The sequence below is a fragment of the Phyllostomus discolor genome, chromosome X (assembly GCF_004126475.2).
Source record: "Phyllostomus discolor isolate MPI-MPIP mPhyDis1 chromosome X, mPhyDis1.pri.v3, whole genome shotgun sequence".
NCBI lineage: Eukaryota > Metazoa > Chordata > Mammalia > Chiroptera > Phyllostomidae > Phyllostomus > Phyllostomus discolor.
Window position 1 is genome coordinate 37904829 of NC_050198.1, and position 19439 is coordinate 37924267.

At 36.5% G+C, this 19439-nt stretch overlaps 1 protein-coding gene across 1 annotated transcript in view; it reads left to right on the forward strand.

The window, feature by feature from the left end:
* The window catches only part of F8 (coagulation factor VIII), a 195584-nt gene that overhangs the window by 137210 nt on the left and 38935 nt on the right, over window positions 1–19439 (forward strand). The window contains exons 12-18 of the mRNA XM_036016343.1: window positions 8410–8563; window positions 10322–10534; window positions 10823–11051; window positions 11258–11440; window positions 12918–13034; window positions 13779–13850; window positions 14936–15021. Of these exons, the coding sequence (XP_035872236.1) occupies window positions 8410–8563; window positions 10322–10534; window positions 10823–11051; window positions 11258–11440; window positions 12918–13034; window positions 13779–13850; window positions 14936–15021 (1054 nt within the window). The remainder of the gene's footprint in view (window positions 1–8409; window positions 8564–10321; window positions 10535–10822; window positions 11052–11257; window positions 11441–12917; window positions 13035–13778; window positions 13851–14935; window positions 15022–19439) is intronic.

Below are 19439 nucleotides of genomic sequence, written 5' to 3' on the forward strand. Positions count from 1 at the left end.
AATCTTTTTTTAAAGATATTGATTACATGAAGATGCATGTTACAATTTCTAAGGTAAGCACTAAAATGATAGACATCAAGTTTGAAACTTTTTGGAGTAAAGGAAAAATGAAATGATATAAAATAATCAATACAAAATTTCAAGAGAGGGAGAAAAATCCATGGAATAGGAAAAAGAAGATGGTAGGTACTAATCTATATGTATTAGAAATAATATTAATTATAAATGAACTAAATAATCCAGTTAAAAGAGTGGTATATCTGACATTGAAACAAAATACAAGTAGATACTGTTTCTAAGCTACAGATCTAAAACATAAAAGTATAAAAAGTTGAAATCAAGATAATGGGAAATGGCATGACATTTAAATGTTAATCAAAAGAAAGCTAGTGTGGCTTCTGCTTCTGGGTGGAGAATAGGTAACAGAAAGCCAACAATCCTGCTGCAACAACTCTAAAAACTAGAATTTTAAATCCATATCTTAAATAATTATGGGAAGCTGTGGAACAATAGGAATGAGGCAAACTAAAATTTAAGTGTGGAAGGTAGAAGGGGCTGTCTAGTTGAGGTGATGAAGACTAGATGTTTTCTTTCTTGGTGGCCTTTGCAAAAAGGTCTTAATGCTGAGAGAACAGATTTTCTAAACTCTCAATCAAAAGTCTGGTAGGGCCATGCCTTAAAAACAGCAATAAACCAGAGGTGAATTGAGTTGTCCACAGCCAGAACAACACTGAGCTACTGTGCACACATGTACATCAGACTGCCCCAGCAAAAACCCACTCCTTTGGATCAGAAGACCCATCAGGCACCATATGCACCTGCTCTGACTACAATCAACCTGCCAAAATCATCTGGCACACAGTCTACACAGAGGCCACTTTTCAAGATTAGGAAAGATAGCTAGTTATCTAACTCAAGGGAACAAACACTGACTGTCAAACAAAATGGGAAGACGTAAGAATATTCCCCAAATGAAGGAACAAGAAAACAAAACAAAACAAAACAAAACAAAAAACAGAGAAAAGCTCTAATGAAATGGAGGTAAGTAATCTGCCTGATAAAGAATTCAAAAAAATAGTCATAATTATGCTCAACAAACTTGAGAGTTGAATAGAGGAATCAGAGAGAACTTCAACAAGAGTTAAGAAACATAGCCCTGGCTGGCGTAGCTCAGTGGATTGAGCACGGGCTGTGAACCAAGGTGTCGCAGGTTCGATTTCCAGTCAGGGCACATGCCTGGGTTGCAGGCCATGACCCCCCAGCAACCGCACATTGATGTTTCTCTCCCTCTCTCTGTCTCCCTCCCTTCCCTCTCTAAAAATAAATAAATAAAATCTTTTAAAAAGAGTTAGGAAATATAATAAATACCAGTCATATATGAAGAATACAATAATGAAAATGAGATACATTAGAAGGAATCCATAGCAGATTAGTTAATACAGAATCGATTAGTAACCTGGAAGACAGAATAGTGGCAATCACCTAACCACAAGAGCAAAAATGAAAAAAAGGAATTTCTAAAAATAAAGATAATATAAGGGACCTCTGGGACAACATGAAATGCTCTAACAATCACAATATAAGAATTTTAGAAGAAGAAGAGAGAAAGGAGCAGAAAGTATATTTGAAGAAGTAATACTGAAACTTTCTTAATCTGGGGAGGCAAACAGATGTTCAGGTCCAGGAAACACAGAGAGTTCCAAACAAGATGAACCCAAAGAGGTTCACACCTCTTGTAATTAAAATGGCAAAAGTTAAAGATAAAGAGACAGTCCTGAAGGCAGCAGGAATGAAACAACAAGTAACATACAAGGAAAACCCCATAAGGCATTAGATGATTTCTCAGCAGCAACTCTATAGACCATAAGGGAGTGGTAGGAAATATTTAAAGTGCTGAAAGAAAGAAACCTACAATGTAGAGTACTCTATCGGGCAAGGTTATCATTCAGAAATGAAAGGGAGATAAAGATTTTACCAGACCAGCAAAAACCAAAAGAGTTCACCACCACTAAGCCAACTTTACAAAAAATGTTAAGGGGTCTTATTTAGGCAGAAAGAAAGGGCATAACTAGAAATAAGAAAATACAGGAAAGGAAAAAACCTCACTCTTAAAGGCAAATATGTAATAAACACAGTAAATCAGCCACTTAAATACCAATATGAAAGTTAAAATACAAAAGTAGCAAAGTTAACTATAACTATAATAAATAGGGAATGCACAAAACAGAAAGATATAAAATATGATGTCACAAACATAAAGCATGGAGGGGGAGTAAAAATATAGTGCGTTTACAATGCATTTGAACTAAAATGACTATCAGCTTAAAATAGACTGATATATATATACAGATGGATAGGTATGAACCTCATGGTAACCACAAATCAAAACTTTATGGTATCTACAATAGACACATCTAAAATAGGACTCAGATTGAAAGTCGACTTTAAAGCAAAGTTTCTAGAGATAAAATGGAAATGTTATAATAATAAAAAGGTCAATTTAATAGTCAGATATAACATTCTAAAATTTGTATTAACCAAATAACATAACTTCAACATATATAAAGCAAACCTTGGCATAATTAAATATAGAAATAGGTAAATTCACAATCATACTTAGAGATAACTGATTTAAAGAACCCAAGCATCAGTAAGAACACAGAAGATTTGAACATGATTAATGGAGCATACCCAGCAACTGCAGGTTTAACATTTTTTCAAGTTCACATGGGACATTTAATAAGTAGACCATATGCTGTGCCACAAAACAAGCAATTTTAATGAATGAAAACATGAAATATATTCTCTAATAAATTAAACATTAAATCAGTTAGAAGGTTAACTAGAAATTAAGCAACACACTTCTAATAATGTGTTTGTCAAAGCAGATATATTTTTAACCAAATGAAAATGGAAATATCATGTATTAAAACATGTGATATGTAGCTAAAGCAGTGCATAGAGAGAAATCTTGAAGAGGAAAGAATGACATTGTCAGATATCAGGAGTTATTGTAAAGCTATAGTAATTAATAAAATGTGATATTGATATAAGAATACACAAATATGTCAATGTAATCTCTGAATTGCAAGGTTAATTTAACATTTTTAAAATCATTATAATTTGAAAATTGAACATGCAGTAAGATAGAAGCCTATAGACTTCAGGCCAAGATGGTGGCATAGGTGGACACACTGTGCCTCCTCGCACAACCAAAATTCAGGACAACAAAATTTAGAAACAAAAAACAACCACAACCAGAACAGACAGAAAATTGAACTGTAGAGAAGTCCCAACAACTATTTATCCAGACCAGTAGGAGGGGCAGAGTCAGTGGCTGGTGGAGAGGGTTTGAGGCAGGAAAAAGCGGTGGCTGGCAGACTTGGGCAAGCAGGGTGCAGGCAGCGGCTAGCAGACCCCAGTGGCAGACCCTGGGCATGGGTGTGGGGAGGCAATGAGCAGACCCAGTGAGGCGAACAAGGCAGCTGGCTGTCCGCAGTCACACATTCACGTGCAGATAAACCAGGTGAAAACAGCATCAAGACAAACCACGCAACCCAGGGCCCCAGCGCCGGGAAATAAAGCCTAAAAGCACTGATTGAAAACACGTGTGGAGGTTGAGGTGCCGGGAGAGACTCCCAGCCACACAAGACAGTTCGTTGGAGAAACCCACAGGGTCCTAGAATGTACACAAGCCCACCCACCTGGAAACCAGCACCAGAAGGGCCCAATTAGCTTGTGGGAAGCAGCAGAGTGGACTGAAATCCGACAGAGAGAGCAGAGCAAGCGCCATTGTTCCCTCTCTGATCTCGCGTCACAACCCAGCTACCTGGGTTACCCTGCCTGGGTGAACACCTAAGACTCCGCCCTTCATACGTAACAGGAGCAACCAGGACCCCTCCCAAATGGGTCAAACAGAAGAACAAATCAAAGCCTCAGAGCCAATACTTTTAAGCAACCAAGAGATAGCCAGATGCACAGTTCAAAGCACTGGTGATCAGGATGCTCACAGAATTGGTTGATTTTGGTTGCAAATTAATGAAAAAATGAAGACTACACTAAGTGAAATGAAGAAAAATGCATAGGGAACCAATAGTAATGGAAAGAAAACTGGGTCTCAAATCAATGCAGTAGACCAGAAGGAAGAAAAAAACATACAATCAGAAAAAAAAAAGAAGAAACAAGAATTCAAAAAATGAGGAGGCTTAGGAACCTCCAGGACATCTTTAAAGTTCCATCATCTGAATTCTAGGGGTACCAGAAGGAGAAGAGGAAGAGAAACAATTGGAAAAGTTATCTGGCCAAATAATAAAGGAAAACTTCCCCAATTTGGCAAAGGCAATAGACTTCCAAGAAGTCCAGGAAGTTCAGAGAGTCCCAAAGAAGTTGGACCCAAGGAGGAACACACCAAGGTACATCATAATTACATTACCCAAGATTAAAATGAAGGACAGAATTCGAGAAGCAGCAAGCGATAAGGGGACAGTCACCTACAATGGAGTTCCCATCAGACTGTCAGCTGATTTCTCAAAAGAGACCTTACAGGCAAGAAGGGGCTGGAAAGAAGTATTCCAGGTCATGAAAGGCAAGGACCTACATCCAAGATTGCTCTATTCAGCAAAGCTTTCATTTAGAATGGAAGGGCAGATCAAGTGCTTCTCAGATAAGGTCAAGTTAAAGGAGTTCATCATCACCAAGCCCTTATTATATGAAATGTTAAAGGTACTTATCTAAGAAAAAGAAGATAAAAAAAAACATGTATACTGAAATGACAGCAAACTCACAATTATTAACAACCACACCTAAAAAAAAAAAAAGAAACTAAGCAAACAACTAGAACAGGAACAGAACCCCAGAAATGGAGATCACATGGAGGGTTAGCAGCAGGGGAGTGGGAAGAGGAGAGAGGGGGAAAAGGTACAGAGAATAAGTAGCATAGACGGTAGGGAGAAAATAGACGGGGGGAGGTTAAGAATAGTATGGGAAATGGAGAAGCCAAAGAACTTATGACACATGGACATGAACAAGGGGAGAATGTGGGTTGGAGGGGGTGTTCGGGGGGAGGGGAGTGAAGGGGGAAATGAGACAACTGTAATAGCATAATCAATAAAATATATTAAAATAATAATAAAATAAAATTATAATTTGTCATATTAACAAGATAAAGTAGAAAAAACATATAACCTTCTCATTTCATGAAAAGAGTGCTTAAAATTTAGTATCCACATATGATTTTAAAACTTTTAGCAAATTAGAATAGAAAGGAATTCCCTTATTCTGAGAAACAGTATCTACAAAAATCTACACCAAGCATCATATTTAATACTGATCCACTGAAAGCTCTCTTTTGGAGGTTAGGAACCCTTCTTTATCATCACTTCTATTCAGTACTGTACTGCAGGTGCTAACCAACACATTAAAGCAATAAAAAGTTATAAAAGGTATAAAGGTTGGAAAGGAGGAAACAAAATTGCCCTAAGTTACAGATGATATGAATTGTATACATAGAAAAAAATTTAAATATCTACATGTAAATTATTAGAATTAACTAAGAAGGTTAGCAGGTTTGTGGAATGCAAAATCAATATACAAAAGATAATTATATATCTATATAGTAGCCACAGACAGGTAGAAGATAAAATTAACAGCACATCCCGTTTACAATGGAATAAAATAGTCACAAGTACCTAGAAATAAGTATAACCAATTTTCTCAAGACCTCTATGAAAAAAAATGAAAATTTAATAAGAAACTTTAAAGAAGAGTTAAAAGCCAAGGTGTCCCATGTACATGAACTGAAAAATGCAATATTTTGAAAATGTAAATTATCCCCAAACTAATCTATAGATTCCATACAACCCAAATGAAAATCTCAACAAGTCATTTTTCTTATAGAACTCAATAGGCTGATTTTAAAACACAAAGGGCCAAGAATTGCCAAGACCCTCTTGAAAAAGAAGAACAAAATGGGAGGAATTGCTGTATAACATATTGAAACTTGATTTATAGCAAAGATGTTATAGAATAGCAGCTTTCAATAAGAGCTGCTGGAAAATTTTGATACCCACATGGAAAAAACATTAAATTGGATGTCTAACTCACATCAAACACAAAAATCCACTCACATTGGTTTACAAGTCTAAATGTAAACTTAAAACCAAAAGTCTCTTAGATGAAAAAAAGTGAGTATCTTAATAACATCAGAATTGGGGAATAAAGAAAATTGGCATCAAGATTCAAAGAGCAGTGACCAGGAAGGATTTTTGATAAGTATCACCACATTAAAATTATGAACTTATGCTCATCAAAAGATAAGAAAATAGAATTTAAAAATTGGTCACAGAATAGGAGTTATTTGCAGCATAAATAGCCAACAAAAGACTCATATCAACAATAAAATGACAACAAATTCACAACTATCAATAGATGAATCTAAAAGAAAAGAAAAACAATGAAAACAAAAACTAAGGCCAACAACTAGAACAGGAACAGAATCAGAGAAATAGACATCACATGGAGGGATTTCAGTGGGGAGGGGGAGGGGAGGAATAGAGGGGCGAAAGGTACAGGGAAGAAGTATAATTAGTAGGCATAAAATAGATGGGGAGAAATAAAAAATGGTATAGGAAACAGAGGACTCAAAGAACTTATATGTACAATCCATGGACATGAGCTAAGAGGTGAGAATGCTAGAGGGTTAGCGGGGAAAGGCAGAAGGAAGATAAAGGGGGAGAAATTGGGAAAATTGTAATAGCATAATAAAAAATAATTTAAAAATAAAATAAAGACTGCGTGCAGTACTCCTTCAAATCAATAAGAAAAAAAGCAGATTATCCCATAGAAAAATTGGCAAAAAAACAAAACAAAACAAAACAAAACCCTGCAAACAAGCTTGGATAGACATTCCACAAAAGAGGAAATCCTGTGGCTACTACTCATAAGGAAAGATGCTCAACTTTATTATTAATCATGGAAATGCAAAATAAAACAGCAGATACAATGCTATGCAGCCACCAGAATGGCCAAAATGTAAAAACACAGTTAATACCAAGTGTTTGTGAAGATTTGAATCAAATTGAACTCTCATACATTGCTGATAAAAATGGAAAATGGTGCAAAAGCTTTGGAAAACAGTGTGGTATTATAAAAAAGCTGAACATAGCATACTCAGCTATTTCACTCCAAGATATGTGCCCAGTGGACATGCATATATATGTTCAGCAAAATACACTTACAAGAAGGTTCATGGCAGGACTTTGCATAAACACCAAAAATTAGAAACAACTCCAATGTCCACGACTGTGGTATATTCACACAATGGGATACTATACCACAATGGGAATGAACAAACTATAGCTATACACAATGTACATGAATCTCACAACCACAATGCTGAATGAAAAAATCCAGAAACCAAAGGATGTATACAATATGGTTTCACTTACTTCAAAAACAGGCAAAACTAAACTATATTCTTAGGGATGTATACATAAATAGTACAATTATGAAGAAAAGCAAAGAAATAATTATCATAAACATTAAAATGGTGGTTACCTTTAGTGGGAAGGGAGAGAATGTGATTGGAAAGGTACACAGAGCGAGTCTTCTGGGTTGCTGGCAATATTCTTAATCTAGATGATGGTTGCATTTTTGTACCAAAAGTATTTGTTTTATGCAGCTTGTTTTACAGTTTTAGTTCACAATTTTAACAGAATTTTTTAAGTAAAGAAAGTAGATCCAAGGACAGAACCCTAGAGCTCTCTTATATTTAGAGTATGTTTATAAACCAAACATCCATTCAATACTCAAGAAAGACTTTTTGAGCACCTACCTTATACCACGCACTTGGTCCAGGTACTTGGAATATGGCAGTGGGCGGAACGGAGAAAAACCCCTGATTTGATGGAACTTACATACTAGTGAAGCCTAGAAAGAATGTGTCAAGGAGGATGAAGTGGATAACTACTCAAATGTTTCTTAGATGGAGATAAGATGAGGACATAACAAAATTGGCTATTCATTTTGATAAGTCACTCACATGATTTGGATACCACCTAAATGTGGATGAGCTTCATCTAGACCTCTTTCGTGAATTCCCAGTCTCTGTATATTTGCCAGTTTAATACACATAGATGTTCTGTTTGTCCAAAACTGTAAACCCCAACCTACTCCTCAACTAGGGTTCTTCATCTCAGCGAATCGCATCACCATCCACCCATTTGCCCAAATCAGAAAATTAAAAGTTATCTTTAATTCCTCTTTTTCCCCTCCCTTCCTCTTTACACTTCCAATTTATAATCAGTGCTTCTAACTGTATCTCAAATATAGAGAAAGCAAGAATGTGAAGTGTTTCTACATACCTAGCCCAACAGGATATTACTTTTCCTCTGTTTTTTTTTTTTTCTTCAGGGCTCAGAATGGAAATATCCCTCAGTTCAAGAAGGTGATTTTCCAGGAATTTACTGATGGCTCTTTCACTCAGCCCTTATATCGTGGAGAACTAAATCAACACTTGGGACTCCTGGGTCCATGTATAAGAGCAGAAGTACAAGACAATATCATGGTGAGCTGAGGACAATGGAATCACAAAAAAATTAACCCTGTACATTTTTGTCTCTGATTATAAAAACAATGTATTCTCACTTTTGAAAATCTTTAATATAGAAATAAATAAATTGAAAAATAATCTCACAATTACCATTTTGCTGTATGTTATCTTTTTTCCAAAGTATTCTTCTATTTGTGTATTCAGAATTATACAATGTATAATTATACTACTTTTTTATTAAATGTATGTCATAAACATTTCTTATATCATTTTAAAACACTGCCTAAGTATCTTTTCAAGTGAAGACATAATAGTTTACTACATGAATTGATGATCTACTTAACTATTTACTTTGAATAGATACTTTTTTTCACTATTTAAATAATGCTGCGATCACAACTCTTTCCCCAGGATAAAATTCTAAAAATACAATGTACTCAATACATGAACATTTTAAGACTTTTTGTACTGAATTATCTATTAATGTCCTTTTCACATTTGACATTTTTGGAGGGAGTGCTTTCCTTATTAATTTATATTACCTCATATATAGATCATTGATTTATTAATGATCATTGATCATTTTAATGAATAGTAATTTTCCATGTTTGTTTCTCTTAACTTTATATGTAGTGGGTTTTTTTAAAGGATTTATTTATTTATTTTTAGAGAGAGGGGAAGGGAGAGGGGGGGAGAGAAACATCAGTATGTGGTTGCCTCTCACGTGCCCCCTACTGGGGACCTGGCCCACAACCCAGGCATGTGCCCTGACTGGGAATCAAACTAGTGACCCCTTTCTTCACAGTCTGATGCTCAATCCACTGAGCCACACCAGCCAGGTATATGTAATGGTTTTTAAATTAAAATAGGTTTTTATATTTTAGGAAGTAACCTATAAATATTTCCTTTATGACACTTTCATAGCTTGTATGTTTATAAAAATCCTTCCCTACACAGAAATTTGATTTCTTAAAATTACCTGTACATTCTTGTACTTTCTTTTATGGTTTAATTTCTTAACATTTAACTTTTAAATCCGTTAGTAATTTCTGTAGACTTAGAAGTTATTTTGGTGCATTGTAAGAGCCAAAGGTCAAAGTAGTTTTATTTTTCCCCCCAAAATAGTCATTCATTGTCCCAGTTGATTTACATTAAGGATATAGAAAGATCTAAAATTATCGGATTGTGAGTGAATTTTTTCTGCCCTGATTTTTATTTTACATTTCATATGGCCTATGAAACATGTCATTTTTTTTCAAATCTGAAAACCAGTCTTTTAAAAGATTTTATGCATTCATTCTGGAATTTTTAAAAAGATTTTATTTACTTATAGAGAGAGGGGAAGGAAGGGAGAAAGAGAGGGAGAGAAACATTGATGTGTGAGAGATGTCTCTCTAGTGCTCAATCCACTGAGCCATACCAGCCAGGGGTCATTCTGGAATTTGTCATGAAGAACCTTAACCTAATATCAAGTCCTGAGATTATGGTCTCTTAAACCCCCTAAAGTGATATTTTCTCTTTTACTTTGGGATTGCATTTTAGAATTTAGGATTTTCTCTTTTGCAACATTGAGTGCATGTCTTAAATTTTTTTAATCCAAAAATTCTTCATAGTTTCCTTTATAGAGCTTTAAGTTTGGGTTCTAACAACATCCATCCTATGTACCACTTCCTCTGGGTATTAAAATATGGATAAAGCACAAAATAGATATTACTATTAGGGATATAAACACTAAAATGCTTGCATTCTTTTTTTATATTTTTTGTTCTGCAGGTAACTTTCAAAAACCAGGCCTCTCGTCCCTACTCCTTTTATTCTAGCCTTATTTCTTATGAGGAAGATCAGAGGCGAGGAGAAGAACCTAGAAAAAAGTTTGTCAAGCCTAATGAAACCCAAAGTTACTTTTGGAAAGTGCAACATCATATGGCACCCACTAAAAATGAGTTTGACTGCAAAGCTTGGGCTTATTTTTCTGATGTTGATCTGGTAAGCAGATCTACATTGTGCTGGCCACTTTCTGGTTTAGAAGAAACAGTAATTGCAATATTTGCTAAGAATTTTGGTATTTATCCTAAGCATAACGGGAAGCTTTGAATAGGGGAGGTTGCATCAAATTTGTATTTTAGAAATACTATTCTGGAATATACTGAGGAGGATGAATTATTCTATGAGAAACTGAAGAGTAGGTTGGAGGAGCATAAAAGATGATGCAAATCTGCTCTGGTTCATAGGTGAGAGAGCTTCTACTCATGTGATTGATGTCTTCCCTCTCAGGAAAAAGATATGCACTCAGGCTTGATTGGACCTCTTCTGATCTGCCGCACTAACACGCTGAACCCTGCTCATGGGAGACAAGTGACAGTGCAAGAATTTGTTCTGTTTTTCACTATTTTTGATGAGACCAAAAGCTGGTACTTCACTGAAAACATGGAAAGGAACTGCAGGGCTCCCTGCAATATCCAGATGGAGGACCCCACTTTTAAAGAAAATTATCGTTTCCATGGTACTGTATCCCACACCCAAATATTACTTACTGTGAAATGCAGCATGCACTATGACAAATGAGCCTCGAGTCTGAGGCTTGGACATTGCATTGAGAGTATGTATATGGGAGTGGAATCCTCCTAGAAATCAATATTTTTGAGTGGAATGGAGGAAAAGAAACTTCTACAACAGATTTTAACAGCCTTCTATGTTTTCCTTCTTCAGCAATCAATGGCTATGTGATGGATACTCTACCTGGGTTAGTAATGGCTCAGGATCAAAGGATTCGATGGTATCTGCTCAGTATGGGCAGCAGTGAAAACATCCATTCTATTCATTTCAGTGGACATGTATTCACTGTACGGAAAAAAGAGGAGTATAAAATGGCAGTCTACAACCTCTATCCAGGTATGAGCTAGTTTTTGCTCTTTCTTCTACCTACTGTACTTGCTGAGTATTTACTTGAAATGGTCTAGGGCACCCAGGATATGATCAGTGAACAAACCAGACAAATGTCCTGTTCTTGGGTAACTTACTTTTTCAACTAACTTTACCCTACAGAGAAATAATAAATAAGTTAGCAAATGAACATGAAAACTTCAGATACAGATAATGTGCTATAAATTAAATAGAACAGAATAAATGAATAATGTCATAGCACTTTCCTAGGAAAAAGGGGATTTTTTTTCCATCTCAAATCTCACAGAGCACCAGTAGTTATCCAAGGAGTGATTTGTTTATGACTATTACCAATACATTGATTAAGCACTACTTACAATGTTGATCAAAACACAATTTCATTTTAGTTCTACACTGTCCCTTTAAAACAGATTTAGTAGTGGGAACAAACTTGCCCTATTTCTGTGTAAAACTTCTGTTAAGACCAGTGACTTTTCTGCCCACTCTTATCTTAAGTAATAAGCAGTCCTGTGGTCACTTTACATCACAAATATAGTTCATCAGAAATTACAATGTTCACTCTAAGATATTTATAAAATTTCTGAACTTGATTTAACTTGAGTCTCTCCTCACCTAATTTGAGCCTGCACGAAGCTAGAAGCCTGCATTGGGGAAGGGAGGCACGGTCGAGTCCTCTGTTTCTCTAACCTATGCTTATTGTGCTTCCCCCAACTCCTTGCCGGCTGCTGCTTTGACCTACAGCATGCAAAGGGTCAAGGTAAAGGATAGGATAGATGCTATTTACTTATAACTAGCACCATTGTTGTAAGCAAGCTTCACGCTTTGCACACCTGGCAGATTTTTTTTTTTTTTACTTTTTATTTTTTCTTTTCTTTTTTTTAATTTTTAATTTTTTTGTTGTTGTTCAAGTACTGTCTCATCTTCTTGCAGACAACTTTCAGGGGCTCTTCAGAGATTCCCTTTTGGAACCCTCTTTCATGAAATCCCTTTCACCTGGCTGTTTCCACCTTTATTCCAAGTGGTTGGCCATTCATTTCTCAGACCCTCAGCATTTACTTCCAGCTTTCTGCTGCTAGGGTTACTTTAGCCCTCAAGGCAGCCTTAGTAAACTAGATCTGGGAGGACCTCTCTGATTTTTCTTTCCCAAGGAGCCTGAATCTGGTCAATGAGAAATAAACCTGTGGCTCTGAAAAACCCTAAGGGAACAGGCCTAATGAAGTAGCTTCCACCTATTGCTATCACCAAAGCATTCTGTTGCCATCTCTCCTATTTCCCAGGGTGGGGAGTTGTCAGAACTGTCTCTAGTGTCTCCAACTATAGGGGTCAGACAGCAAGCACTTTGGGTTTCAAGGGTCAAATAGTGGTGGAAATGACTTAGATTTCCACCGATATTCTACATAAGCTAAGTGTCTCGTTCTCATTTCTTTAGTGAAAATAATTTTTTTGTTCCTTTTGTTTTTGTTAGGTGTTTTTGAGACAGTGGAAATGCTACCATCCAAAGTTGGAATTTGGAGAATAGAATGCCTTATTGGCGAACACCTACAAGCTGGGATGAGCACTCTTTTTCTGGTGTATAGCAAGCGTGAGTAGCAATGTGGGCAGAAGCTCCCTGCCTACCCAGCCTACATCTACACAGCTTTTCTTCCTCCTAGAATGGTTGCCTTTGTCAAGACATAAGTACAAGTTCAAAGTCATCAAATTTGTAATGAATATTGCTAGTAGAAATAATAAGAGTCTTCAGAGGAGGGCTTGAAGCTTTGAACACTTTGAACCTGATGCTCTAAATACACTGTGGAGCAAAAGTAGGTTTATAGTTGTAAGTACATAAAACAGAGTTTATTCTTATATTATTATTTATTGGTTATTGTATTATTTTCCATACAAACAACTATAAACTGACTTTTGCCCCAACCCTCTATTTAACAAATGGGTGCTAAAAAATATCTCTTCATTTTCACAACTTTTTGAAGCTCCAAGATCTCCAAGAGCAAATTTTAAAACTTAATTTTGGTTCAATTATTTAAGATAACTTACAAATATTGCTTGGAAGAGCTTGAGATTTAACCCTATACAAGTAAGAGAACCACTGGTCTACTTATGTACAGACCCTAGTATCCTCAGCTAAAAAGTGAATAGTTCTAGCACTTTCTTGTTGGGATGACTTAAATGAGATTATATAATAAAATATTTTATATAATTTTTGGCACATAGTAAACACTAAAAAAATATGAGCATTTGTAGGTAGTCTTCCATTTTCATTGACTTGCACTTGTGAAGCTCAGTTTTCTGCACTTCTAGCTATTGTGTTTCCCTCATTTGATTACAGAGTGTCAGGCTCCACTGGGAATGGCTTCTGGACGCATTAGAGATTTTCAGATTACAGCTTCAGGACAATATGGTAAATATTATTGTTTTCTCTCTAAGAACTGGACTAATAATACCTTTCTTACTTTTGTTAGAGGAATTTAATAACCAATCCATCTCCATCTATTAATTTTACTCTATAGGTGCTTCTCAAATCTGTTTTCTTTTCATTTCCCACTGTGAGCTGTCCTAATTTAGGCCACCATCACTTCTTACCTGGGTAAAACCACTGCATCCTTAAATGTCCTGCCTGCCTTCAGTGTTGTTCCCTTTGAGTCCATTCTCTTCACTATAACAGGAAGCTACCCTTTTCTATGAATAGTGATAGTTAAATTTCAATAGGATCTCAGACACTGTTTTAGAGCAGGGGTCAGCAAACTGCAGCCTGCAGGCCAAATCTAGCCAATCATTGGTTTTTGCATGGCCTTCAAGATAAGAACAATTTTTTCTATTTTTAAATAATTGGGAAAATACAAAAGAAGACTAATACCTTATGACATGTGGAAATTATATAAAATTCAAATGTCAGTATCTATAAATAAAGTCTTATATTGGCATCCAACCACACCCATTCATTTACAATCATATAACTGCTCTCACTGTACACTAGCAGTTACAAAATTACAACAGAGACCAGACACCAGATGATCTGTAAAGTTAACCCCTTTTACAGGAAAAATTTTGCCAACCCCTGTTTTACAGGGAAAAAAATTCCTTTGCAAAAGAGGCTTGAGTGTTATACACCAAAATAGCATTATTTTTCTCTGAGTGTAAGGGTATTTTTTTCTATTTTTATATTTACTTTTATTTTTATTTTTCATTTTCTAATTTTTCCACAATGAAGGTACATTGTGTAGTAAAGAAATAATATTTGGTAGTGCTGGTAACACATTCCAGTATCAGCTAATTAGAGATGCTAATGATCAACAAAATTATTAAATTTTAGAAAATAAAAGGGACAAAGACAAGCAAAACACTTAGGTAGTTAGTAATTGATACTACTGTGCTTTATGCCTTTATCTTCTTCACAGCTAGGATTAACCTTTCTCAAGAGACTAATTTTATTCCTGTCTAGAACCTACCCAACTGAATCTAATCTCTCCCCTTTCTTGGGCAAAGGACAGTGGGCCCCAAAGCTGGCCAGACTTCATTATTCTGGATCAATCAATGCCTGGAGCACCAAGGATCCATTTTCCTGGATCAAGGTTAGAAAATACATCACATATTCCTCTTGCAAGCTCACAGCACTCTATATCTCTTTTATATATTTTCACCAAACTCCAGGTAACAAATGAGGAAAGAGCTCAAGAATAGAATTGAGCATGTTGATGTGTTTTATTTATGTGCTTTTAATCTTTTACCAGGATTAGAACATCTGAATACTTCTACAACACTGAACTCACCACCTCCCAAGATCATGCATTTGATTATTCAATGTCTCCAACTGCCTAGGTGTCCTATGGTCCTCCTATCTCTTCATTATTTTAGAGAACTGAATTCATCTTCTTCACAAATTCTATACCACCGAGTAATAGAAGACACTTACCAAAGTTAGTCCAATCTTGTAAACTAACGTTTCTTCTAGAGCAGCACTGTGCAATAGAAATAAATGCAAACCACATGTGTAATTTTACATTTCCCAGTAGACACATTATAAAAGAAACATGAGAAATCATTTTAATAATATGTTTTATTTAATATAACATATGCAAAAATATTATCATATCGACATGTGATCAGTCAGGAAGTGGCCTCTTCAAAGGCATATGTATGGGAATTTCTGGATCCCTTCCATGCCACATGAGAGCTGAGGGCAGCTTGGAATCACCAACTCAACCTCTCCACCTAACCACGAGGGTAGGTTCCTTCTAGAGCCCAAACAGGAAAAGGAGTAAACTTTTCTGCTTACAGCTTTTCTCTCAATCTGTCTAACATGCCTCCCACCTCTGCTACTTACAGCCTGGAGAAGGACTAATGTACACACATTTTACCACCTACTTCCCATAGCTCTATCCACTTCTCATAATGTAGCAACTTTCTTCTTTTCTTAGTTGCCTGAGGACATTCCCCTACATATTTTTTTTCCTTTGTGAGATGGCACCTGCTCTTCTATTTCTCCTGAGGTCAAAATAATAAATAGGAATCAGGAAAAATAAACTGGCTTTTACCACTAAGCAGACACAAAGAACACATCTGTTAATGCCACATCAACTTCCAGAGAGGCACATCAGCTCATTCTTTTTTGTTTGCTTTGTAGGCACTGCTAATTATGACTCAATTTGAGAGGACTGTTCACTAATCCTAACAAACAAGAAGTTTTGTTTGTTCATGAGGCTGCCAAAACACATGTTCTCACCTTGTATTTCTTCGTTTATCACTCATTCAGCCTTGCATACACCCCTGTGTAGTGGACATTTCAATCTATTTGGCTGCCCTGCATCTATTCTATGAATTTATTTTTTGTAACAGCATCCTCATTTCCATTTGGGGAATTATATTTCCCTCACTGAATATAATCTGATGAGACTAGTAAATTGTCATTTCCACATCAAAGAACCCTGAGTGATAGACTCTGTTAAGATTCTGCTTACTAGATTTGACCCATTGTTCCAGCTTGTCAAGATTCTGTTTCCCAAAGTACTTCCTAATCTTCCCCATTTCAAATAATTTATTGACTTGATCACTAAACTCTTTTATATTTTAGCAGTCATGATCAAAATATTGAAGTGGCCAGGGCTTCCTTACTATGTTCTTAAAACAAAGCAAGCTATTAAATCCTCACCACAACCTTATGAGGTAGATTTTATTATCATCCTCATTTCAGATAAGGAAGTTGAAGCAAAAAAGTTAAATAACTTGCCCCAAGTCACACAGCCAACAAGTGGCTGAGCCAAATTCAAACCCTGATAGTTAGGCTCCAGAGCCTTATATATTTGGGGGGGTGGTAAAAACCATTTTATTGAGGTTTGAAGGGCTGGGAGGACAAGATCCAATGTGCTTGGCCTGGCTGGCATCTCCCCAGCTTCACAGCCACAGAGAAGCCAGAGACTTAATTCATAATAATTATGCTATCCCATTTCCAGAATGCTCCTTTTAGGTTGATAACCATCTATTAACTACCACTGTTTGCTTATGGAAATTGAACCAGTTATAAATTTACTTTATTGCATTATCATCCAACCTGTATTAAATCACCTGATCCTTAAGGTATTTTTTGCCACCTGTCCTACTGAAGTTCACATACATATTTCCCTGATCTGGTAACTTTATAGAATAAAGAAATGTAATAACTAGCCCTGGCATGAGTGCTGGCCTGTGAACTGAAAAGTCACGTGTTCAATTCACGGTCAGGGTACATGCTTGGGTTGTGGGCCAAGTCCCTAGCTGAGAGCATGTGAGAGGCAACCAATCTGAATCTTTCACACATCCATGTTTCTCTCCCTCTGTTTGACCATCCCTTCCCTTCTCTCTAAAAATAAAAAAACAAAATCTTAAAAAAAGAAGAAATATAATTAGTATGTGTGGTGCCAGGTGGGTACTAGAATTATCAAGGGGACCACTTCATAAATTATATAAATGTCTAACCACTATGCTTTACACCTGAAACTAATATAAAATAATATTGAATGTCAACTGTAACTGAAAAATTAAAAAAAAATTAAAGCAAAAAAAAAAAAAATAAGAAAGAAAGAAACGGTACCAGAGAGCCAGCAGATAAGAAGTTGGTGTTGAAGGGGGTGCTGACAGGAAGAGGAGTTGGGGTAGACATCTATACTAGTGAGAAAGCCTGGCAGGTGCATGAAAGCCAGGCCACCAGGCATAAGAACACTGGACTGGCTTGAGGGGTGTCAGGTGACCAAGACCAGGCAATCAGCAGCAGGTAGTTGGCAAGCTCCATGGAGATATCCCACTGAAATATTTGTATTTGTATGCTATGTGACTCATTACCACCTTGCTTACTTCTTCATAGAGATGTATCTTACTGTCATATTCAAATACTTGGCTGGATACATAGGTAAAAATATTGAATCTGTAATTGCCAAATTGCTCCAACATTCTGATTATAATGCAGAAGAGGCACAACAAGAAGATGAAGTAGATAAGATTGGCAATTGGCCAAGAATTCATCAGTTACAGAATATAAGTGGAAAAGGGGACTGGTGAGGCTTTATTCAACATGTATTTCTTTAAAGATTTTATTTATTTACTTTTAGAGAGAAGAGAAGGGAGTGAGAAAGAGAGGGAGATAAACATGCAAGAGGTACATTGATCAGTTACCTCTTACACGCCCACAACTGGGGAACTGGTCCACAACCTAGGCATGTACCCTGACTAGGAATCAAACCAATGACCTTTTGATTGGCAGGCTGGCACTCAATCCACTGAGCCACACCAGCTAGGGCTGACAAGTCTTTATTAAAACTACTAGAAGGTACAATAGTCAGTGGTCCAAAAAAGACCTCTCATATGCTACATGAAGAAAAAGTAAGGCCAATTCAACAAAAACCATGATTTTTGTCCCTGGCATTTTCAGTTGTTTATGCCACAAGACCAAGAGGAAAAATGAAGTGTCTTCAGTTGGAAATACTACCTAATTTGGGAAAAAACAGCACTATAGCTTCTGAAGATTTGCTACTCTCTGTCTTGCTACCCTGCCTCATTTTTCTCTGGCACTTATCACTACATGGTGCTGTAAATAAAAACATATATATGGCCCTGGCTGGTGTGGCTCAGTGGATTGAGCACCAGCCTGTGAACCAAAGGATCACTGGTTCAATTCCCAGTCAAGACACATGCCTGAGTTGTGGGCCAGGTCCCCAGTAGGGAGCATGTGAGAAGCAACCATACATTGATGTTTCTCTCTCTCTTTTTCCCTCCCTTCTCCTCTGTCTAAAAATAAATAAATAAAATCTTTTTTAAAACATATATATGATAGTCTTTTTCTCTAATTCAAATATAAGTTCCATGGAGATAGAACTTTTTTCTTGTTCATTACTATATTCCCAGTACCTAGAACAGTGCTTGACATATAACAAGTACAAAAAATATATTCTTTGGACGGATGGATGGATGGATGGATGGATGGATGGAACTTACAATCAAATGAAGTACACAGTCATTAAGCAACACAGTCATGACCAATCCAATTTGAGTGTGCCAGGCATCTGTAAGAAGTTTCACTTGCTTGTTAAAGCAGTAACTGGAGCCAAAATTCCTGTAGTAGATACCCCCTTTTAATGCCTGCATGGTCCATGCCCTCTTCTTTAAAAACCAATCATTTCACCCTGGCTGGTGTAGCTCAGTGGATTGAGCACTGACCTACAAACCAAAGGGTTGCTGGTTCGATTCCCAGTCAGGGCACATGCATGGGTTGCGGGCCAGTCCCCACTTGGGGGTGCATGACGGGCAACCACACATTGATATTTCTCTCCCTCTCTCTCTCCTTCCCTTCCCCTTTCTCTAAAAAATAAATAAATAAAATCTTAAAACAAAAAATGATCATTCCCTACTACTCTGCCATTTCTCATTAATTTCAAATATTTGCTAAGTAAGCATCAATATTATAACAAGTGCTATGTTAGGTGATGGTGCTAGAGAGAATATAAAAGCTAACGTTTATTGC